At 48.3% G+C, this 22,151-nt stretch overlaps 3 protein-coding genes across 7 annotated transcripts in view; 2 read left to right on the top strand and 1 right to left on the bottom strand.

Annotated features, from left to right (window-relative positions):
- Positions 1-4,503: 4,503 nt before the first annotated feature.
- On the bottom strand, positions 4,504-5,408 carry TIMM10B (translocase of inner mitochondrial membrane 10B). Its single transcript, XM_037134474.2, has 3 exons — positions 5,330-5,408; positions 5,035-5,130; positions 4,504-4,838 (listed from the first exon to the last, which is right to left on the bottom strand). Exons 1-3 carry the CDS (start codon positions 5,366-5,368, stop codon positions 4,665-4,667), a joined length of 309 nt encoding a protein of 102 aa, XP_036990369.2. The 5' UTR covers positions 5,369-5,408; the 3' UTR covers positions 4,504-4,664.
- A 134-nt stretch (positions 5,409-5,542) lies between these two features.
- On the top strand, positions 5,543-11,952 carry ARFIP2 (ADP ribosylation factor interacting protein 2). 2 transcript variants are annotated; one of them, XM_037134477.2, is made up of 8 exons: positions 5,544-5,686; positions 6,457-6,597; positions 6,855-6,951; positions 7,669-7,787; positions 7,963-8,184; positions 8,713-8,870; positions 9,013-9,187; positions 9,627-11,952. In XM_037134477.2, exons 2-8 carry the CDS (start codon positions 6,499-6,501, stop codon positions 9,780-9,782), a joined length of 1,026 nt encoding a protein of 341 aa, XP_036990372.1. In that variant the 5' UTR covers positions 5,544-5,686; positions 6,457-6,498; the 3' UTR covers positions 9,783-11,952. The 2 variants fall into 2 exon arrangements, with proteins under 2 accessions (XP_036990378.1, XP_036990372.1); XM_037134483.2 differs by lacking the exon at positions 6,457-6,597 and having other exon boundaries at positions 5,543-5,686.
- Positions 11,953-12,757: 805 nt separating this feature from the next.
- The window catches only part of TRIM3 (tripartite motif containing 3), a 29,146-nt gene continuing 19,752 nt past the window's right edge, over positions 12,758-22,151 (top strand). Inside the window, exons 1-4 of one of the 4 annotated variants that reach the window (XM_053662828.1) lie at positions 12,758-12,950; positions 15,411-15,477; positions 17,202-17,318; positions 20,611-20,776. In XM_053662828.1, the coding sequence (XP_053518803.1) occupies positions 20,646-20,776 (131 nt within the window). In that variant the 5' untranslated portion in view covers positions 12,758-12,950; positions 15,411-15,477; positions 17,202-17,318; positions 20,611-20,645. Of the gene's footprint in view, positions 12,951-15,410; positions 15,478-17,201; positions 17,319-20,138; positions 20,214-20,610; positions 20,777-22,151 lie in introns of those variants that run through there. The other 3 variants (XM_037134492.2, XM_037134504.2, XM_037134511.2) reach the window with 3 other exon arrangements.

The following is a 22,151-nucleotide window of genomic DNA, read 5'->3' as shown; positions in this document are numbered from 1 at the left end:
AGGGCCTTGTGAATCATGTGTAGAATGTCAGTTTTTATCCTAATGGGAAACCAATGTGAAGTTTTAAGAATCAGGTTGTTTTCTAGCCTATAAATGGAGAATAGATTGGAGGGGTGCAAAAGTAAATAGGGGAAGAAACAGCCATTGCAATAATCCTTGTGTGAGATTGTGAAGATGAAGAGAAGCAGACAGAATCAATGGATATTTAAAAATATAAACTGACAGGATTTGTCATTTAAGCAAAGGGACAAGTGGTTTCTAGCTTCTGCAACTAGAGGAATACTTTCCTCCAGGTGTAGGAGAAAAGTTTATGAGGAAACATGTTGAGTTGAGGATGTTTTTGAGAAACCTAAGTGGAGATGTCAGTCTCACAGGAGAGATCTGGGAGTCATCAGTAACCTAGTCTCAGAGTGGGGATGAAACACTCCTAGAAAAAAACAGACTAAGAACAAGACCTAGAGAAACTTAGATTTAAAGGCTGGAGGTGAGTGAGCCTGCAAAGGAGGCTAAGAAGCTGTGGTCAAAGAAGTAGTAGTAAAAGTAGTAAAAGATGCTTCCAAAAGCATCACAGATGCTAATGGAAGACTGTCGATGAGAAACTAGTCAATACACCAGATGCTATTGAGAAGTAAGTAAGTTGAGGGCTGGGAAATAACCGCTGGGTTTTGAAACATGAAGGCCACTTGGTGAGGGAGTATGACCTCAGGAAGAACCATTTTAAGAGGATAAAGCTTATAGAAGTCAAAAACAGACTGAGTGGAGGAATGAGATGGAGAGGGTCGAAAAATCTGTTTTTAGTATAAAGCGGAATAATTAGGATGGTAGCTGAAGGGGAAATGAGGTACAGAATGATTTGTCTAACAGGGGAGACTTTAGCATGTTTAAACACTGATGAGAATTTAGTAAAGTGGTAAAAAGTCGAGGATTTCCAAAAAAGGAAGGACTAGGATTCAGGTCACAGAAATAGGCATTAGCCTTAAAAATGCTTGCCCTGTTTAGACAGAAGAGAATGATGTAGATTAGGTGGCTGACCAGATTGTTGTGAAAGTTCTCAACTGACAGCTTCTACTTTTGTCGATGAAGAAATAAATAGCCTGCACAAAGTGAAGAGAATGATAGTGATGGGGGCAAGGGAGGGCCAATAAGAGGCTTGAGAATATTGGTTTGAAATACTCATTGCGGCAAACAGGAGAGATCACTGGAAAAACCCGGTGGGATTTTGGGGCTCAGACTCCATCTGAAATTGCTAATCATGAATTCAGTGATATAAAAATAAATCTCCTAACCCTGGCTGGTGTAGCTCAGTGGATTGAGCGCGGGCTGTGAGCCAAGGTGTCGCTGGTTTGATTCCCAGTCAGGGCACATGCCTGGGTTGCAGGCCAAGTCCCCACTTGGGGGCACACAAGAGGCAACCACACATTGATGTTTCTCTCCTTCCCTTCCTCTCTAAATATAAATAAAAATAAAATTTAAATTGTTTTAAAAAATAAATCTTCTTTATAGTTGTTTCTTTGGGTGGCCTTTGGCTGTCCAAATGCAGGCACAGACAAATGGTTCATTTTACCTAAGTGTCCAAGAGATGAGAGATGAGAGGTAAAGAAATGCAGCCTATTCCAAAAGAATCACTAGAATTTAAGCTGAATAGAAATCTAAAGACAAGGTAGAAGCAATAACGTGTTGCCAGTAAAATAAAAAAAAAAAATGATAGCAGAGGAATTGTTAAGTGGAGGGAATATGACCAGTGAATACGATGCAAACAATAGTGTTTTGAAGGTGATAGAGCAGTTTGGGGTGAAGACAATGGTCAGGATATAACTACAGGAGTGGGCACCTAAGAAAGTGGAAACCATTGGAGATTGTGTCAAAGAACTAAGAGACCAAAATACCGGATGAAGTGTGCAAGTAAACATTAAGTATCAGAGTGGATAGGAAGACCAAGGGCTAGGGTACTTAGAGGAAAATAGGAGAGTAGTAGTTACTAAGGACAAATAACGAGAGGATGGTATACTCGAATAGCCTCAAAGGAATTAGACTTTGCAAAGGAGTGGACAGTTATTTTCTGAAGCCACAATGGCAGGAACACTAACCCTGTCTCCAGTATGTCTCTGATAAAGGGATAAAGTTTTGTCAACATTTATTTTCATTATCTTGAAACATTATATGCTCTCATTAACCCAATGGCTGCTGCTTTATGACAAGACCCGAGGGAGACTCCAGCAGATGGGAGATGGATAGTGAGACTAAGGTTCTAAGTATGAAGAGAAAAGAACCAGGGCAGAGATTGGAAATTTAAGAAAGGGACTAACTGATGAATCAGAGCGAGGGACATTTCTTTCTCCATACCTGAGGACAGGTTTGGTGCAGATGAGTAAGCAAACAGAAGCTCTTGAAGTTCAAATATGTTCCTAGCCCATCTCAAATAATTACTAATTACGTGATGTGGAAACACAGATAAGTCACAATCATCTGGAAGTTTAATTACATGGAAGTTTGCTACAAAAACACCCAAAAATGTTGATATGGAAAAATCCTTCCACCAGCAGCACAATATCCTGGGTCCCCATTTCCCTGTCTCTGGAAATTGGGAAGTTCACAAGCTGTTTTACCTGCATTTATACTTTCCAAGGAAAGAATTATATTGGGTATGAAGCCACTTTGTAAGGAAGTTCCTAGGAAGCAACTTTTACTTTCCAATAAAACTTTCTATTTGGTTTGTTCAAAAGATAGCAGCTAACAAGGCAAAAAGCTAATTGGCGCCACTTCACTCAACAGGTAACTGTGTGAGATGTGCTTCTAGTACATTTTGGATTCTTGCTTCATCATCTGTTAAGTGGGGTATAATACCTCTTGCTTGTAGTTGTTATAAAGACTAAAGTAGAGCACAACACATACCAACACCAGAACCTATACAAAATAGGGGCTCAATAGATATTTTGAGAGGTAGCCTGGTACAGTAAAAAGAACATGGATTTTTAAAGTCGGATCTGTATTTTAATACAGGGTCTGCTATTAGAGAACTTCAATCTCCTGATCTGAACAAGGGAAAATACTGTGTACTTTGTAGGTGGTTGAAAGAAGTTATTTTTATTATCGTGGGAACCAATGTCAAAGAGCTTCCATTTCCTCTGTAAAAATGAAACATGGTCACTTGATGGAGTGAGGAGGGGATTAGGACAGCAGTGAAGATGTAAATAACCATTATGGTAATTAAGGACAGTGAACAGACTAGGAACCCACAAAGGGCTGTTCACTGGTAATGAGAGCTTGATTGAAGTTGCAAACCTTAAACATTAGAGGTATTCATTATACAACTCTGTTTTTCTCTAGCAGCTTGAATGGAGTAACAAAAGATTAAACAGCTGGAATGATATAAAAAAAGACACAGTGGCAGTAAGGAAATGGAATGGAGTGGTAGGTCATTCACACTGCTAGAGGCACAAGTAAGTTCCACAAAGGGGGTGGGCAATAAAAACAATGGATAGGCTAGAATTAGAAATCACAGCCCCAGCTGGCATAGCTCAGTGGATTGAATGAAGGCCTGTGAACCAAAGGGTTGACGGTTTGATTCCCAGTCAGGGCATATGCCTGGGTTGCAGGCCAGGTCCCCAGTAGAGGGCCCTTGAGAGGCAACCACACACTGATGTTTCTCTCCCTCTTTCTCCTTCCCTTCCCCTCTCTCTTAAAAATAAATAAAACCTTAAAAAATTTCACAAAAGAGGCACAGTGGGAACAACATGGGGTAGAGGGTAGAGAAGCTGGAATTAGGAGATTATAAATAAGCAGTGAGATATTAAAGAGGTCCCAAAGATTGTGCTTTATCCCTTCTTTTCCATAACCACCACTACCTATGTCTCCTTTGGGTTTCTTTCTCTCAAGTCCTACCATATTGCAGAATATGATCCCCTAAGTTTCCCTCTTTCTAACTGCCCCTGAAGACAAGCACAAAGACCTTCTTTGCTTAAAGGTTTCACCGACCATTCAGGAAGATAAAAAAATAGTAAAAATGTAACAACTTGGAGAAATGGTTAGTTTCAAGACACCCTAGAATTCTTACAAATTTCATCTGCTCTGGAGCTACTGGCTTTATAAGTAAGTAGTCCCTAAAAACCCTGTGATTTCTGGATCTGTTATCCTTAGCTATCTTCTTTCCCTAAATATGGCAGATTCCTTCTTTAAGACACAGCACACACACACACTAAGTTATGAATGAATGAATGCATACCTTACTCGCAAGCAAGCCATTAAAGCTAGACAGATTTAAGTTGATGGCACTAGACAGAGCTCCCACATCCTTGTCATCTGACCAGGAACCACCTCCTGTTGCTCTTACCAACCTTAAAACTGTACACAGAGACCTTGCTTTAACCAGGTGCCTAGGAATGCATGCTGAGGTTTTCCTTCTACACACAGGCGGCAATTTCCCTGTTGCCAGGGTTGAAGGTGGCAGATATGCACTGACATAATAAAGTGGGCAAAGCTTCCCTGCCCAGAACATAAACCAAACAGAATAAAAGCTGGTTTATTACTCCAGGAAAAGGAGCAACAATACCCAGCTCTCAGGCAACCCCTCACTCTGTATATACAGGCTGCACCCAGCCCCAGGTCCACAAGCTCCTTCAACGTGAGGGTCCATCCAGTGCCTCCCTTCCTGGGGCTGGGGACAGCTAGCTGCCTGATGGTGAGTTTCCAGGGTGTTCAGCAACACCTGGCGCAGCTGAGGCAGCCTCGTAGTCTGCGATGCGGCGCTGCACCAGGGCAGGCATGAGCTGCACATAAGCGGCCATGAGGCGGTGGTTGGAATGGATCAGCTTCCCAGCACAGCTGTGCAGACAGGCCTCCTGGAAGGAAGATAGGGTGGAAGGGAGACCAAAGGTGTCCTGTCAGGTCCGTCTCCTTCCTTCCCATCCCCAAACCAGAAGCGAGGGTCATGGAAAGGCCTCAGCCAAAGGAAAGGGAAGTGGGAGGAGGTGGAGGGCAGCAGTCCACGGTTAACTCTGAGGAGGAGGAGTTTTAACTCCCTGCTCAGTTCCTCACCTCCTCAGCATCCAGAGCTCGGTGGTGCAGGCTGGGCACGCAGCGCTGGAAGCAGAGTTCTGTCATCCGATTGTAGACCAACAGGAAGTCCCGCAACTGGGAGAGAAGGGGACCAAGAACAGGGGAGCATCCCATACCTCAATTCCAGGCCGCGACACTTAGACGTTTCCCAGGACCGCGCACCGTGGCCCAATGTCCCCAACCCTCGGATCTCTAGATCTCCGGGGTCCCTTCCCTGTGGTCGGGGATGTGAGCCGAATGTAAGCTCCCGAAACCACTTTTAGCAGGTACTCACGTTCCTTAGCTGCTGCTGCTCCTGCTGCTGCTGCTCCATCCGACTACAAGCACGTGCCGACCTCACTTCCTCTACAGGTTTTTTTTTTTTTTTTTTTTTTTGGTAACGCCCCGGAAGTCATCTCTCCTCACTCTCCCGGACTGGGAGGGTTAGTTAGCTCAAGGACCGCCCTGCCCCCAGCTCTAACGTCACTTCCGCCCTTATATTCTGCGACGTGGCCGGCTTCTTCTGCCCGGGAGAGGACATCACTTCCGCTGATTCCCTGACCTGCTGCTAAGATCTCGACGGGAACTGGAGCTGGAGGTCCCCCGGCTGCCCGGGCCTGGTGCCCTGAGGGGAAGAGCAGCCCAGCTGGAGGTGAGAGAGGCATACTTGGTCGAGGGGAAATTGCATGCATGAACCTGTCCTGAAAGCAAGATATCTCTGAGCCCAGGGGATGATGAGGACACACCTGATGCCCAGGTGTATGGGGTTGGGGGAGCTGGAAACACACCTGGGGAGAGAGAGAACTGATTTTGGAAGAGATCACCTATGTCCTGGGAAAAAGAGACTTTTCCCAGAGTCTGGGAACATACACAAATTGATTCAACTAAGGCCTGGTGGGGAGGACTGGAGGAAAAGAAGGTGCATGGGATGGAGGAGGGGAAGATCACTTGAAGGAAAGGGAAAGAAACACTACAGGGGTGTGAAAGGCCAAGCGGTGATAATATACATGAGCCCTGGAAAGGGGTTCATCTCCCGATAGGGAGAAATACCTGTGTGGGGATAAGCTCCAAGAGAATACAGACTTTATCTCTCTTGTTCACTGCTGTATTTCCATGGCTTCAAATAGTGCATGGCACATAGTAGGTACTCAGTAAGCGCCTATTGAATGATTGAATGCATGAATGATCACTGGAGTCCTAGTGGGGTTGGAGGGTCATGAGAAGACTCCTGAGGCCTGGGTGTGTGAAACTATGCTTCTTGGGAGGAAGAGATGCATATACTACCTGAGGAAAGATGTGGTAGCCAAACTCCAGAACACTCAAGCCCTGGGACTACCTCTAGGACTTCAGAAATAGTGGGGAAGAACTTTCCCTTCTAGGGCCTTGGCCATTTTCCAGAACTGTCTGTGTTGGGCTTTGCAGGGCACTGGGGTGGAGGCATCGACTCCAGCCCCTTCCCTGGCCATGACGGACGGGATTCTAGGGAAGGCGGCCACAATGGAGATCCCCATCCATGGGAATGGCGAGGCTGGGCAGCTTCCTGAGGATGATGGGCTGGAGCAGGTGCTTCTGTTTGATTCTTCTCCTTCTTGTTTCAATTTAAGAATCCCAACTTATAAATCCTGGGCTCTCACTGTATTCCAATAGCCTTCCCTAACTTACCTAAATCCCTTCAATGTTTTTACAAATCTTCATTCTGATTCTGTGCAGACTTCCCTTGTGTGCTCTCTCTATGATGCTTCAATCCAAGCTTGTTCTCACTCCCAAAATGCTTCAGCTGCCCCTATGTTCCTGAAGCCCCCCTCTTCTCTGGCCTATAGGACCTCCAGCAGGTGATGGTGTCAGGACCCAACCTCAATGAAACCAGCATTGTGTCTGGTGGCTATGGGGGCTCTGGTGATGGACTCATCCCCACAGGTATGAATGATCAGAACAGGAAGCTTGAGTGGAGAGGGGGAGAGGAATGGTTCTGGGGAGCATAGGATATATCTAAGAAAGCTTGAATTATCTCCAGAGGTCTTGGAAACTTCTACTAGTATGAACCTTATAGACTCTTCTCACCCCAAAGCCAGTTCCCAGGCTTGTCCAACTGCTCCCATTTGCCATTTCCCCTGAGATGCACCCTTTCTGTGCCACTACCCCCTGAATCAACTTAAGAACTGTTCCACAGAAGTTTCCCCTGCTCTGGAGCTTGATGCTGATTTGGAACTTTATGAGACTTCTCAGAGTTTTACTTTAGACTCTGAAGTTTAGAGGAATACACAGATCTGAGTCTCACACTGACTGGGATTCCACAAAGGAATGTTAAGCAAGTTTCCTGTTACCAGAACCCACCATCCTTGGCCTCCCACCCCACACTCAGCATATTTCCTTCAGTTTCCTCTACCCCTACACACCAGCTGCTCCTTCTTCCCTCCCCTTAGAATCCACACCACCACCTCAGAAGGAGGCCATAATATATTGGGATTTGGGTCTTGGGGCAACAACATACGAGTTTCTCCTAGTGAGTAGGAGAATCTAATCTTCTCTAGCTTCTGCTCCTTCAGGGAAGTCATTTTCAGGTGCTGGGAGGGAAGTATGGGTGGAACCACATACTTCTGAGAGAGACTGGTGTCAGAGAACTTGGTCCTTTAGGGTCTGGCCGCCATCCATCTCACAGTGCCACTCCTGCTGGCCCCGGAGATGAGGTGGCCCGGGGCATCGCTGGAGAGAAGTTTGACATCGTCAAGAAATGGGGCATCAACACATATAAGGTGGGATTCAAGCACCTCTCCCTTTCCCCAAACTCCCCCTGGGTACCTTTTCTCCTTTTCCCAGATTCTAATATTCCATCTGTGGCTGAGACTAGGAGCCTGGGTATGCTGGGTACATACCTGTTGTGGGGGCAGGCGCAAGGGTTTCTGACTTATTCCCCCACTTTCTAATCAGTGCACAAAGCAGCTGTTATCAGAGCGATTTGGCCGAGGCTCCCGGACTGTGGACCTGGAGCTAGAACTGCAGATTGAGTTGCTGCGTGAGACGAAGCGCAAGTATGAGAGTGTCTTGCAGCTGGGCCGGGCACTGACAGCCCACCTCTACAGCCTGCTGCAGACCCAGCATGCACTAGGTGACGCCTTTGCTGACCTCAGCCAGAAGTCCCCAGAGCTTCAGGTGCTTAGCCAGACCAAACAGGGTGGGGGGACTGGGCCCAGGCTGTCCCAGGCAGTCACCCCTCAGCCTCCCTCCCTCCCTCCTGCAGCCCAGAGGGAGAACCCCTCCAGGGTGGGCCCAGCCCTGCCCCCAGCAGCACTCACCTGTGGAGGCAGCCTAAGGGTTTGTACAGAGGTCCAGAAGTTGGAGGGGTTGGGGGAGGTGGCACACAGGTGCCTCACAAGTAACCCTTCTCTGCATTGGTGAGAATGCCTTTGATGCTCAGCCTAATCGGAGCCCCTCCCTTGCCTGCTGCACTAGCTTTCTCTGTTCTAGTCCTGTGAACTTACCTGAGAACCCCACCCCCACCCCAGGAGTCCCCTGGGTGGCCCCACTAACTTTCTGGCTAAGAGCCTTACTGGAGGAAGTCCTTGGTTGTTGCAGTTTTGATGGCTGCTTTCTCCCTGGGGAAGGGGGGAATGAAGGGCCCTACAGCTTCAGTCAGGTAGGGACTCTTTCTTACGGCCTGTTCCTCCCTTCTGCCCTCAGGAGGAATTTGGCTACAATGCAGAGACACAGAAGCTGCTGTGCAAGAATGGAGAGACACTCCTAGGGGCTGTGAACTTCTTTGTCTCTAGCATCAACACCTTGGTCACCAAGACCATGGAAGACACACTCATGACTGTCAAACAGTATGAGGCTGCCAGGTGTGGGCACTGGCAGGGCCTAGGGTTTTGGGAGTTGGCTGGCTTGGGTGGAAGTTTTAGATTAGAGACATAAGAATTAAACAAGGAAAGGAGAGTGTGCAGGACAAAGGGGTGGAGATGAGCCTATATCACCCCTCCCCAGGCTGGAATACGATGCCTACCGAACAGACTTAGAGGAGCTGAGCCTAGGCCCCCGGGATGCAGGGACACGTGGTCGACTAGAGAGTGCCCAGGCCACTTTCCAAGCCCATCGAGACAAATATGAGAAGCTGCGGGGAGATGTGGCCATCAAGCTCAAGTTCCTGGAAGAGAACAAGGTGCAAACCCCACCCCTTGGACCCCTGCCCACTTCCCCATCTGTAACACTGACCCACCCCATCAATGGATGGGAAAATGCAGCCTAACTAAGGAGTGGGATCTTCCCTTAGCCCCCTCAACCCTTGGACCTTTCCAGATCTCCCTCCTTCCAATCCCTGGCCCTTTTCTATTGAACAGTTGGCTGCTGGTCCCAGGATCATGACAGAAAAATCATGCCCTGAGCTGCAGTGATTTTTCAGAAATCAGAACCCCAGGCCCAGCAAATCAAGTCAGGATTTTCTCATCAGATTGACCCTTTCTTTGACTCCCTTGGTGGAGTTCAGCCCTCACCCCAAAAGCACCGTCAGAGAGACTCCATGCACCCCTGGTCTGGGCTCAGGCTCAGCCCCTCAAGAAGGGCATCTGAGTCTAGCCTCAGCTGACCCTCTGGACCCCCAGATCAAGGTGATGCACAAGCAGCTGCTGCTCTTCCACAATGCTGTGTCCGCCTACTTTGCTGGGAACCAGAAACAACTGGAGCAGACCCTGCAGCAGTTCAACATCAAGCTGAGGCCTCCAGGAGCCGAGAAGCCCTCCTGGCTAGAGGAGCAGTGAGCAGCTCCCAGCCCAACCTGGCTATCAAGAAGGACACTGGGAGGGGCAGTCCCAGGGTGGGGGACATCGGACATGGTTCATCCTTTGCCACTTGCCCTCTGGCTTGGGCTCCTTTTCCCTGGCTGGGGCCTGACAGCAATTTTGCCCACATTGCTGTGGGTAGGGAGGGGGCCTGAAGGCCCAGCAGCTGCTGCTCTGTCCCTTATCTTCCCGGACATTGGGCTTCATTCCCAGATCTTTTCCTTCCACTCCACAGCCAAAGGCTATGACAAAACTACTCCCTGGCCAGTGGCATCACTCCTCAGGCCTATCCCCAGCTCCTGGGGTGTGCCCCCTGACCAATGGCAGAGCCTCAAAAGGCCCTGTCAGCCAATGGCAGCTCTTCTCGGGCTCCTCTGGGCCAATGATGTTGCCTCCAATACCCTTCGTCCCTCCTCTATGTGTGCCCATTGCAGAGAAAGGGACTGGGACCAAGGGGGTGGGAAAAATGGGGAGACTCATTTCTGGCCCTGCATCTAAATGGGCCTCCCCTCACCTACCCACTCAATTTAATTGTGCTTAGAACCCTGGAAGATTGGGACCTAGCACTAGGAATAAACCTTTCATAAAAGCAGGCCCAGTGAGGTCAATTTGTGGGGGACTCTAGGAGGGTGGGTTGGGTGGAGAAATGCTCAGTCTAGTAATACACCCAAATCCTGTCAAATATGAAGACCTGGGGGTCAGAAAACAAAGGTACAGATTTCCAGAGCAGTCTGAGAAACCATTTCTCCCTGATGCCCCGTTCAAGCCAAAGCTTTGTTTGTCCTTTAGGCCAGCACCAAGATAGCTACGGATCTTAAGAGCACAGGGCCTGAGGGGGTCAGGTCCCCTGACTTTCATCATGCATTTATTCATACAGCAGATATTTACAGAGTGCTTTTACTTGTCTGGCACTGCACTAGGCCCTGGGGAAACATCAGTGAATAAAACATGGTCCCTTCCCACAACGCTTATGATCTAGTGAGGGAATGGAGACAAGTAACCAGGCAACTACTACAATACAGTGATAAGTACTAGGATAGAGAAGTACAGGGAGCTTTGGGAGCACAGAGGAGGGGCAACTAGCCTAGGCTGGGGTGGAGGCGGGCATGTCTGTGTGAAAACTGAGATTAAAGGGTGAGCAGAGAGCCAGAAAGAGTAAAGGAAAGAGCATCCTAGACTGAGGCTAATATGTGAAGGCCCTGAATAGGGATACAGAGGAATTGGGTTTGACGAGTGAAAGATGAAGGGGGAGTGGCTAGGAGAAGACTACAGAGGTAAGGTCTATAGTCAGAGGTCATGGTAGGCCTTTGCAGGCCAATTAAGGTCTTTTGCCCTTTGGAGAAGGGCAACTGTGATGCCTTTTCAGCAGAAGTTTGATGCATAGGAGAAATCTAGGGTTGAGGAAAGTAGTCCTTGTGAGGCTTAAAACTGTAATACAGACCCCAGTTCCCTTATATTGGGTAGTCTAGTAGCTCTAGCCCAACTTCCAAAGCAAGCATGAATCCTGTCTGAGGAGCATCACAAGCACTGGAGCACCTGTCCTGGGTGCCTGGACTCGGGTGGATAAGAGTTTCCAGGGCCCTTGCTGCACTCAGGTGTTGAGCCCAAATCTGAATCTCATCTGAGGTGAGAAAGCTCCCCAGCAACACTTCAGAGCCCAGGTGCCATTACCTCTGCTCCTTAGCTGAGGAGAGCTCCAGAATGTTTCAACATTCTCCCCTACCTGTGTGGAGGGCTAGAGGAAAGGGACAACCCAGTCAGCAGATTTTTGTAGCACTGAGATCCAGCAGCAGCCCAATTTTGCCCTTTGTCATAGATACTGCATCTGCCAGGCAGGCTTCCTGGGCTTTGGTCAGTCTGCAGTCATGTGACTGGAGCTTGATTATTTGGGGGAGGGGTTGCCCCCATACGAGCTCCCTCTGCCCCTTATGAGCCACTGGGGATTTTTCAGCATGAAAGCTACTGTATCTCCAACCGCCTGGAGGCAGGATCTAAACGCAGAGTTCAAACCCTGCTCACAGCACTTTCTAACTTAGTGATCAGGGTTAACGTCTGTGGGGAGCTGGGCCCGCAGTTTCTTCCATTGTAAAACACTGCTAATAAAAGAAGCTACCTATTAACATTATGAGAATTAAAGGAAATAATTGAAGTAAGGTGATTTGTTATGTGTTTGGCACAGTATAAACACTCAGTCCCTGTTAACTGTTATTGTAATTTTTATTATTTTCCATGGGGCTGCTTTTTTCCACAGTGTGATGATTCTGAGAATTGCTCTGGTCTTTGGAGTGTGGAAGGTAGTCGCTGGATGGTCTGAACCATACTGTCCTTGCAGGGTGCTCCTGAGGGGGAGCCAGGCAACTACAGCCCAGTGAAGTCCCCCACCGTCTTTTTTTTTTTTTTTTTTTTTTTCACTCCATCAGCCCCTTACAGAGCTCTGGGTACTGCACTTCCACCTTGGGGCCCTTAGCCATCCAGAGTTCCCTGCAAGGTACAGATGATTTCTGTTTCCCGTGATCCACAGAATCCACACTAGCATATTCCATAGTTGCCCCCCAGAGAGCCGGGAAGGGCACCTCCAGGAGGCAGCCTGGACTGACTCCCAGAGTCCGAAATCTCTGCTGTCCAGCTTGCCGTTTCTTGACAGAGCCTCATCCGGGTCTCTGAGACTTACTGTGCCTCCCTGCCTTGGAGCCATCGGGAGACAGAGGGAGCTGGCGGGAATTTGGGACCGAGGATCCGGTATCCTGCATCCGGGATCCGGGATCCGGGATCTGGCCTCTAGCTCCCCAGCCGGCCTGCAGAGGCAGTTCTTGTCAGAGGCTTAGTGGGGGTAGGGGGAGCAGTGCGGGCGGGGTGGAGAGGGCGGGGCCTGGGCTGGGGGCGTGGCGTGGGTGGAGCTTCACCCCTTGAGCCGCCTCTTTCCCCCCCTCCCACCCCCACTGGTCCGCAGCCCGGCCCCGGCCCCTCCTTCCGGCCTGGGCGGCGGGGTCCAGCGGCAGCAACGGCGCGAGGACTAGGGAGGCGCGGGACTTGGGGCGGCGCCGCGGGCAGGGCTGGGCGGACTCGCGCTGGCAGCGGGGGCAGCACCGTGGGCCCCTTGGAGCGGCCGCAGTCCGGGCCTTGGCCCTCCCATCCTGCTCCGCTGCGGTGAGTGTGACGGGCGGCCCCCAAGGGTGCGTTTGTATCTCTGTCTGCCCTGGTCTGGGGTCGGGTCCGAACAAACGGCTGTGTGTCTGTCCGAGCATCTGTGGGTGGTGGCACAAATGCTTTTCCAAATCCGTGACTGTCTCTGCCCATGTGAGGCGTGTCCATGTCCGTGGGAGCAGTGGGGGGATTCCTCGGGCTGTGTCTTCTCACGTGAGGTCCATGTTTGAGGGGAGCAGGCGCGGGTGGAAGGGTGATGGTTCCTTGGATGAGCGTGGGGTTTGGGAGCGTGTATGCTGGCGGAGGGTGTCAAACGTTGCGGTCGAGGGTGGTGGTGGGGGACGGGGGAGGTTGCTGAGTGGGACTCTGAAATTTAGTGGCCCGGCTTCTCCGAAGGGTCCCTTTCTCCCTGGTGCAGACACTTCTACCCCTTGCCCGCTCCCTCCTTCGCCCCTTCCTCCTCAATCACCAAAAGGCCCACCTGCCAGGATGGAGGACACTTTCCTCCTCTAACATTGCTCCCTGGACAAGGAAGCCTCATCGGGAGGCTGTTTCTTGTAGCAAAGGACTCCCCTTCCACCCACCCCCCGCTTCCCTGCAGCCTGGGCCCTGCCTGGAGGACCCCAGGCCCCACCCTGGCCTGGCCATCTCCCTTCTGGACTTGGCTACAGATCCTGGGCTGTAAACCTGCAGGGACAGATGGTTGCAGGTTGGAGGGGCAGGCTGTTCCCCAGGGAGGTCATTCTAACTGAAGGCAGGCCCTGGGCTTGTTCATAGTGTGGGGTCTCTAGTGTGATCAGCACGAAGGAAGGATTGGCACCAGTAGGAAGATAAGATTTGGGAAGCTGGAGCAGGTGCAGGGGTCTTTTTCACAGACCTGTCCCTGCCTGTCTGTCCAGCTCACCAGTGTCCATTCATCACCTAAGCAGGGCTCTGATTTACTGCAGAATTGGAGTCAGAGCTGCAGGCCTGACAGGTGCCCTGCCTCTCTTGGCTTGTATGCCTCCAGTGACAGAGCACTTACTACCTTCTCTTGTGAGAAAGCTTCCTTATGTTAAGTGGAGGTCTTTTTCCTTGGAGCTTTGCTCAATTATCTTGTTATTGCCTTTGCTTTTGCCTCTGTCTGGTGACAGGGAACTGCAGTGATTTAAACAGGGCTCTCCTGTCACCAATGTATACTGAGCACACTCTGTGTGCCAGGTGCTGCCTCAGCCACTCAGGGGACAATGACATTCTTGCTGGGAGGAGAGCTTGAGCAAAGGCCCATAGCTGGGATAATACAGCCCATGTTCAGAAAAACAGAGCAAAACCATACAGCTTGAATAGAGGGTGCCCAGAAGGAGTGTCATAGGTTCTCAAAACTTAGCAAACATTTATTTTGGAAGGGAGGTGGGGGGCAACTGCAGCCATCCTCTAAGACACTTAGCCTTACTGTGGAAACCAGCAATGTAATCCTCAAGATAGTACAAGATGGGGTTTAGGCCTGGGTACATATTACAATCTGTAAGGACCTTTGGCTGGAAAGAGAATCTCTGGGAATCTCAGATTTGGGGAACAAAAAGATCCCCCCACAATTATAAGTAAGGGGATGGAGTAGAAACTAGCCCAGTCTTAACTTGCTTTTGTGAAATTAGTGACAGGACTACCTCCTAGATCTCTTGATCTTTTTTAACCTAGACATTTTAGAGGCAGAATCAAGGATCATCATATCCTGTATCTGAAAGGTAAAAGAAGAGGAGGGACTGAGAAGACTCCCAGGGTTGGTGTGGTGAGATGGATGGTGCAGTGCCTTTTATTGAGATGAGAAATGTAGCAGGAAGAGTAGGTTAGGGGAAAAATAATTCAGTTTTAGGCTAGTCTCCATGCATCGTCCATGTAGTGGAGTCCACGATACAGTTGGACATACAGGTGTGGGGTTCAAGAAAGTTTTCTGCACTGGAGGAGATAAGGCTTTAGGGGTCATTAGCAAGTGAATGGCAACAGAAGCCCTGGGAGATGATGAAATTTCCCTGACAGAGTATGAAAGTGAGAGAAGAGGCCCTAGAACAAAGCTCTGGGGGAAGTAGACATTTAAGGAATGGGCAGTGAAGGAGCATCCAGGGAGCAAGTGGAAACTAGCATTGAGTGCTCATGTAAGCACTGGGTACACCCCTACGCTTTTGAGTCTTGCTGTTTTGCCCAACTGGTCCATGCTTCTTAATTTTTCATGCTTCTATTCCTTGCCTCAGCTCTCCCAATGTACCTGTCAAGCTTCTATTTGTCCTTCATGAGCCAGCTCAGATATCCCTTCCTCTGGAGGCCTCTTCATTCTCCTCCATCACCTTCTGACTAGAGATATCCTCCTCTTTGCTGCCTTAGCAGCTTGAATATGCCAATATCATGACAATTTTTACATTGTATTTCCATGTCTGTTTCCACACTTGTTTGAAAGCTTACGAAGGACAAGGAATATGTCTCTTTCAGCTTTGCATCTCCAGTTCCCAGTTGAAGGGCCTGGTTGGTCCAGAGTGTATCCAGAGAAGTTTGATTGGTAGGTTGATCAACTGATTGAATAATTCATTCACCTATTCAGTCTGGCAGTGGTGGGGGAGATGGTACTGTGAACTTCATTACTCTCCTTCCTTGCTAATCTTAACTGAAAAGAATTCCTTGGCTTTGAGGAATTTATCTCCTCCTAGGTTTCATCTGTCCCAGAGAAACCCCGAAGACTGTAACCCGCAGTCATATTTGACATTTTGCTGAGGCCTCAAATAATCAAATACACTTGAGGCTAGTGAAGAGGAGTGAGTCATTTTAGGAAACAAGTGAGCCTAGATGACCTCTTGCATCCACTTTTTAACAATGCTTTGGTTATCTACCTTCACTCACAGCTGTGTAAATCTGGTACTCTCCTGAGGTTGTGGGAGGAAGTCATGGGGGAAATTAGATGCTGTTTGAGAATTTGGAGAAACTGAAAAGCCTTGAAACACATCCTTTGCAGATGTCAAGGATCTAGTAGAGTCTGCAGCACTCGCTGTCTTTATTTGCCCACAGTAACTTCCTCCTCAACCCCTTGGACCTGGCTTCCTCTCCTCCAGCCCCTGGAAACCACACTCTCCGAAGTTAATAACAGCTTCTCCAGGGCTTTAACTCATAGGACCTTCCTGCAGTATTTCACAATAAGATTGTTTCCTTGTCCATGAAGCTTTATTCTCCCTTGGCCTTCACACTGTTCCTCTTTTCTGCTTCTCCTGCCCCTCCAAGCCACACCTTTTCCATTTCTTGCAGGCTTTGCTTCCTGGCTCTATCCCTTAAATGTTGAAGTTCCTTGGGGCACAGTCACAGGCTGTCCTTTCTCATCTCTGGGTGATGTCATCCACTCCAATGGCTTCAGGCACCATCCCTACACCAAAAATTTATCTCCAGACCAGACCTCTTTCCTAGGCTCCAGCTTATCTTTGCAACTGCCAGCTGGACCTCTCTACTCGAGTATCCGTTAGGCACCTCAGATTTGTCTTATTGAACACTGAACTTATTACCCTCTCATTTGAACTTCTACAGTTTCCAAGTCAGAAAACTAGCAATCATCTTTAATTCTTTCCTCTCTCTCTCCTCTTCACATCAAACCATCCAGCCATCATCTATATGAAATCCCCTTCTTTCAACTTCCTCTTTGCTACTCCCCTGGTCAATACCACCATTATCTCTCCTCTGGAATGTCCTAGCAGTCTCATAACTTTCTATTTGTATTTCCTCTAAACTATTTTCCAGACAGCAATAAAAAATTTGCTAGTGTGGCTCTATCACTCTATACTTACACCTTCTCTACCCCTCTACCCTCCACCAAAGGTTTCCCTAGCTCTTTGGATAAAGCCTTAATCCCTTAGCAGGGAAAGCTAAAATCCAAACTCCTTAATCAGACCAACTGAGCATCCCATGATCTAGCTCCTGCCTACCAACTCATTTTGTTTCTTAGCCCTCCCCGTTCCAGTGTATGGTTCAATCTCCTGATGCAGAGGGCACCATGTCTTTGCAAGTCTCACTCATCCTGGAGCTCTCACCTTGAATAACACTTTCTTCAGGAGAATTCCCTTGTTCTCCAACTTCCAATATCCCTTTCCCTGTCCCCAAATCTAGGTTAGGTAACTTCTGTGCTCCTGGAGCGATCTGTGCTTCCCTATCACAGCCCTCACCATATTGTACTGCAGTAATTGGTTTATTAATTTCTGGAATCCATGAAGACTGAGCTGTGACTATTTATCTTTGTATTCCCAGGCCTGGAAGAGGTGTTGAATGAATGCTGAATGAGGAAATGAGGAGTCTTTAGAACTGAGCCATACAGCATTGATGAGATAAGGGATCCTGGATCAGTAAGCAGCCTGAAGAAAGAGGGTAAAAATCTCAGCTCTGAATTCAAGGTCCTCCAACTGCTGTAATAAACAGGCCACTTAAACCATTGCCTATAGGACCTTGGGGGCAGATCCCTAGGGTGCAGTGGGATGGGAGAGGTGGTAGTAGGAGTCAGGAGGAGAAGGGAATCTTAGTAAGGCCTCAACGGCTGCGTGCCTGGGTGGGGAACTGAAGCAGGAAGGGGAAGGGAGGGAGGAGCTGTCCGACCTTGGAAGTAGCCCAATCCCCGCCCCTTTGTTACTGGCTGGGAGAGCCCCTTGGGCTCAGAGAGAGGCGGAGCCTGACTTTGCTGCCCCGGCTGGCCCAGTAGACCACTCCTACTCTCCTCCCTGCCCTCCCCTTCACCAGGCAAAAGCTTCAGCTTGGCTCTGGCCTCCCGTTCCTTCCACCAACCCTCAATCTGTCCTCCCTCCTGCTGTGTTGTCTTTGAGTTGTCTTTGTATTGAGTGTCCAGATTCAGAACCCATCACCTCCAGAGAGAGAACCTCAGAGTCCCACTGCCTACATCAGGAGAGGATGTTCTCAGGCATCCCCTTCCTAGCCTTCCCATGCCCACCCTCACTCAAACAGAAGGCACATACAGCCCAGCCTTTCTCTGGTCTCTCCTCAAACCTGGAGAAGTCCCTGGACTGACCCCACTGCATGCATGCATGCATTTGTTCATCCGTTATCTTTAGAGAGGCCCATGGTGCGTGCAGCTGAGCACAGATCCTGTTGACTTACTTCTGGTCACTGCCTGTTTTGAAGGACTTCAGCTATCTCTGTTTCTCTTCATGGCAAGATTTCTCTCATTAATTGTCTACATCTGCTATGTTAATGTATTCCTTTCCATTCATTCTTTAGTCACTCTAACCTGGCTCTGCCTCTGTCACTTCACCGCAACCAAATCTGGTGGATATTCTTCAGTCTTCATCTTACCTCACCAATCCTTTTCTGAATCACTCTCTCCTCTCCACTCCCTTGGTCCCACACTCCCCTGGTTCTCCTCTCGTTGCTCTGGCTTTTCCTTCACTCTCTACTCTCTGTCCCTAGGTGGTCTCATCTGTTCTTTTTGCCCGTTGCTTTAAGTGCAGTTAATATGCCAGTGCTTCCAAACTAATAACCAGCTCAGACCTCTCCCTTGAGCTCCTATATTCTGTTCCTTACATGACATCTCTACCTGGATATCACACAGGCACCTTAAACTTAGCGTGTCTAAAACAGAATGCTCCAAATCACCTCGTCAGCTTTTGCTGTCTCTGTGCATCACCCACCATTTGCTCAATGGAGAAACCTGGGGTCATTATAGACATTCCTTTTCCCCTCTCACTTCCAATCCATCATGATGTTCCTTTGATTCAACCTCAAGAGTATTTATCAAATCAACCCACCTTTTTACCTATAGCTCTGCGAATATCCAATGTCATCTTACTGAAGAACTTGGGGTAGCTTTCTAACTGGTCTCCCTACTTCCACTCTGGCTCTTCTTCAATTCTCATAGCTGCCAAAGAAGCTTTTTAATATACATTTATATGCACATTATGTCATTTCTCTCCCAATATAGGAGCAAAATCTAGATTCTTAACATCAAGGTTTTTCCTGATCTTATTTCAGCCCACCTTCCCAAACTCACCTCTTGCCTTTTATTTACTTTGCTCTAACTACATGGTCCTTTTGGTGTCTCGGTGAGCCCTCTGTCTCAGAACTTTCATTCATGCTATTCCTTTAGCCTAGAATGATTTCCCTCCTTCACTCTGTGATGTTTCCAGTCTCATTCCTACCATCTTCCTCCCATCCCTCAGAGCTCCGCTTCAAAGTGTTTATCTGCTTGGAGAGGCCTTTCCAGATCACCCAATCAAAAAAGTGTTCTTCCTCATAGCATCCTTCTCTTCTTTGTAGTGTTTTCTCCCCCAATTTGTGTTTACATATTTATTTGTTTATTTAATTTTAAAATATCTGTCACCGCCTCTCTATCACAGGGACAGTGACTATATCTGTTTTGTTTATCACTCTATCCACAATGCCTGTACAAAGTAGGCACTTAATAAATATTTGTTAAATTACTGAATTCAATTAATATAGGTTGATCCTATGTCAGGCTTTGGGCTCAGTGATTTTATCTATATCTATATCATATATATACATATGTGATATATATACAGTGGAGGAAGCAGAGAAGTAACAGGAAAATTACAGTACAGCATATAAGGGATAGGCTGGAGGAAATACAGGGTGCAATGGGACAGAAAGGCGAAGCACCTTAGCCATACTTCAGGAAATCAGGAAAGGCCTTCTAGAGTAAGTGACATTTACATGGTGATTAGAAATATAAGTGATAGTCAGCCAGGCAAAGGGGGACTTGGAAGAGGATCTCAGGCAGAGAGAACAGAATTTGTGACTGCCCAGAAGTAAAAGAGAACAAGGAATTTTCCAGGAACTGAAAAGGAATCAGTGTGACTGATCATAAAATCATGAGACATAAGATATGGGCAAAGCCAAGCCTTGTTGGCAAATTTAAGAAGTTTTAGACTTTGTCCTCTGGACAATGGATAACTACTGAAGGAATTTAAACAGGAAGTTAGTGACAAGGTGGAATCTGTGTGCTAGAAGCCTCATTCTAACTGTGAGGGGGCTGGATAAGAAGCACAAGTAAGGAGACAAGGATGCCAGTTAAAAGGCTACTGCTGCATCTCAGGAGAGAATTCGTGGTGACCTGAATTAGAAGCAGTAACTGTGTAGTTGGAGAAACAGGGATGAGGTATTTGGGAGGTCTGTGGATCAGAATCCACAGATCTGGATACTGATTGTATGCAAAAAAGAATGCAGTCCTGAGCAGATGTGCAAGAGATACTCCATCAGGAAGTTCTCCTGGAGGAGGATTTGAGGCAGGCAGAGGAGGTAAAGGATGGGTGTATCAGTGAGACTGAGCATCCATGTACCATGTACTTGACATGCACTATTGCAATTTTCAGAACAACCATTTGAGGTAGGGATTGTTATTCCCACAAGTGCAAATTAGGTAACTGAGGCTCAGAGAGGTCATAAGAATTATGCAAGGTCACATAGTTGGTAGGAGGCTGAACTGGGTTTGAAACCCAATCTAACCCTAGTCTATGTCCTTAACCAAGGGTTACTCAGCCCACCTACTTCACCCTGCTCCTTCCAGATCACTGCCTATCCTGCCCCTGTCAGGGAAGAACTGGGGCTAGTTCTTTGCAGGGCATTTGAGTGGTGGGGATCAGGTAGGGGAGGAAGTGCTGACTTAACCTGGTGCTAACCATCTCTCCATACACAGGCTGGTGTGAGTGGCAGGAGCCATTCGTGGACACAATGGCAAAGAGGCAGGACAGCCCTGGCCCGGAGGTCCAGCCCATGGACAAGCAGTTCCTGGTATGCAGCATTTGCCTGGATCGGTACAGGTGCCCCAAGGTTCTGCCTTGCCTGCATACCTTCTGTGAGAGGTGAGGGGGTGTGTGTACTGGGAGGGAGGAAGACCTTGCAGGCCCCCCGGGAGGGGAGTAGTGTGTGTAAACCCGGGAGGGGAGTGGTGAGGTGAGGGAAATTTCTGTACACATGCAAGGGAGTAGGTGAACTCCAACTGCAGGAGATGAGGGTTTGATGCAAGAACCCATGAGAGGACCAGAAGCTTCCAACACTGGGCCATGGTCCCTGCCCAGAACAGGGCCTTTTCTGCCCCCTTTCCAAACCCTAAGGCAGCCTTCAACAGCACCAGAGAAATCAGTAAGAGCTGAGACTCTCAGGCAGCTCTGGCACCAGAATAATTTAGGACCTGTCTTTCCCTGTCCATCCTCATTGTTGTCCTGGAGCACTGAGGAGGCAGCCCAGTGCTCCAGCCCCTTCCAGCCCCTTCTAGCCTCTAGGCTTCTATTCATTATTCATTCATTCATTCAATAAACATTTATATCTATATCTATATCTATATCTATATCTATATCTATATCTATATCTATATCTATATCAAACAACTACTATGTGCCAGTCCTGTTCTGGGCACTGGGTATGCAGTGATAAGCAAAAGCAGATATATTTTTTCTCTTAAAAAGTTTATACAGCGTAGTGAAAGAGGAAGTAATCAAAAGATTATATAGCCATGCTACATATATATATAATATTGCATCCTTAATAAGTGCTACAATAAAGTGCTAAGCTATGAGAGCTTACTATATGGGACCTTATAGTTTGGAGACTCAGGGAAGGCTTCCTTGAGGTGTAGTCTGGAGGTTGAGTAGGAGTTAACTAAGTGAAGGGAGTGCTAAGAGCATTGCAGGCAGAAGGAAGAACATGGAAAAAGGCCGTGTGACATGAGGGACCATGTCAGGTCAGAGGGCCTAGAGGCCTGGCCCGGCAGGAGCTGAGCTAATGTGATGAGAGTGGCATGAGATGAAGCTAGAGAGGAATGTTGAAGCCAGACCACCTGGAGCTTTGTGGACCTGTTCGGGAATTTTGCCCAGAGAGCCACATGAAGCCTTTGCAGGGTTTTAAGCATGACCACATTTGTATTTAGACAATATTCTGTCTCCAGCCCTTATCCCTCAGTGACCTGGTCCCTGGGTCTTCTCACCAATGTCACCACCCACGCCTTCCCTCTGCCTCCTGCCTTCACTGAAACCTGGCTCTGCCCCAGGGACTCTTCTTCCTTTCCAGCCCTGCTCTTTCAGATTCCAGCTCTACTGCTTTCTCCCCTTCATCACCTGGAAACAGACTCAGTCTTCCTGACCTCTCCAAGTTCTTCCATCAGTTTGGGTGACTTCGTTACCCACTTATGCCTCTTGGTTCTCGACCGTGTCTCCGGGGACATCCTCTGTGCCAGTCTCA

The sequence above is a fragment of the Artibeus jamaicensis genome, unplaced genomic scaffold (genome assembly GCF_021234435.1).
Source record: "Artibeus jamaicensis isolate MK-2021 breed Jamaican fruit bat unplaced genomic scaffold, CSHL_Jam_final contig_2962, whole genome shotgun sequence".
NCBI classification, from domain to species: domain Eukaryota; kingdom Metazoa; phylum Chordata; class Mammalia; order Chiroptera; family Phyllostomidae; genus Artibeus; species Artibeus jamaicensis.
This window is presented reverse-complemented; position numbering and strand designations above follow the sequence as displayed.

Excerpts from the sequence above, each read along its gene's own strand:
- TIMM10B (XM_037134474.2), bottom strand. The coding sequence starts at position 5,368 with ATGGAGCAGCAGCAGCAGGAGCAGCAGCAGCTAAGGAAC. Across the intron at positions 5,131-5,329 it reads AGCAGCAGCAGCTAAGGAAC|TTGCGGGACTTCCTGTTGGT; the intron begins GTGAGTACCTGC and ends CTTCTCTCCCAG. Across the intron at positions 4,839-5,034 it reads GAGCTCTGGATGCTGAGGAG|GAGGCCTGTCTGCACAGCTG; the intron begins GTGAGGAACTGA and ends TCTTCCTTCCAG.
- ARFIP2 (XM_037134477.2), top strand. The coding sequence starts at position 6,499 with ATGACGGACGGGATTCTAGGGAAGGCGGCCACAATGGAGATCCCCATC. Across the intron at positions 6,598-6,854 it reads AGGATGATGGGCTGGAGCAG|GACCTCCAGCAGGTGATGGT; the intron begins GTGCTTCTGTTT and ends TCTGGCCTATAG. Across the intron at positions 6,952-7,668 it reads TGATGGACTCATCCCCACAG|GGTCTGGCCGCCATCCATCT; the intron begins GTATGAATGATC and ends TTGGTCCTTTAG.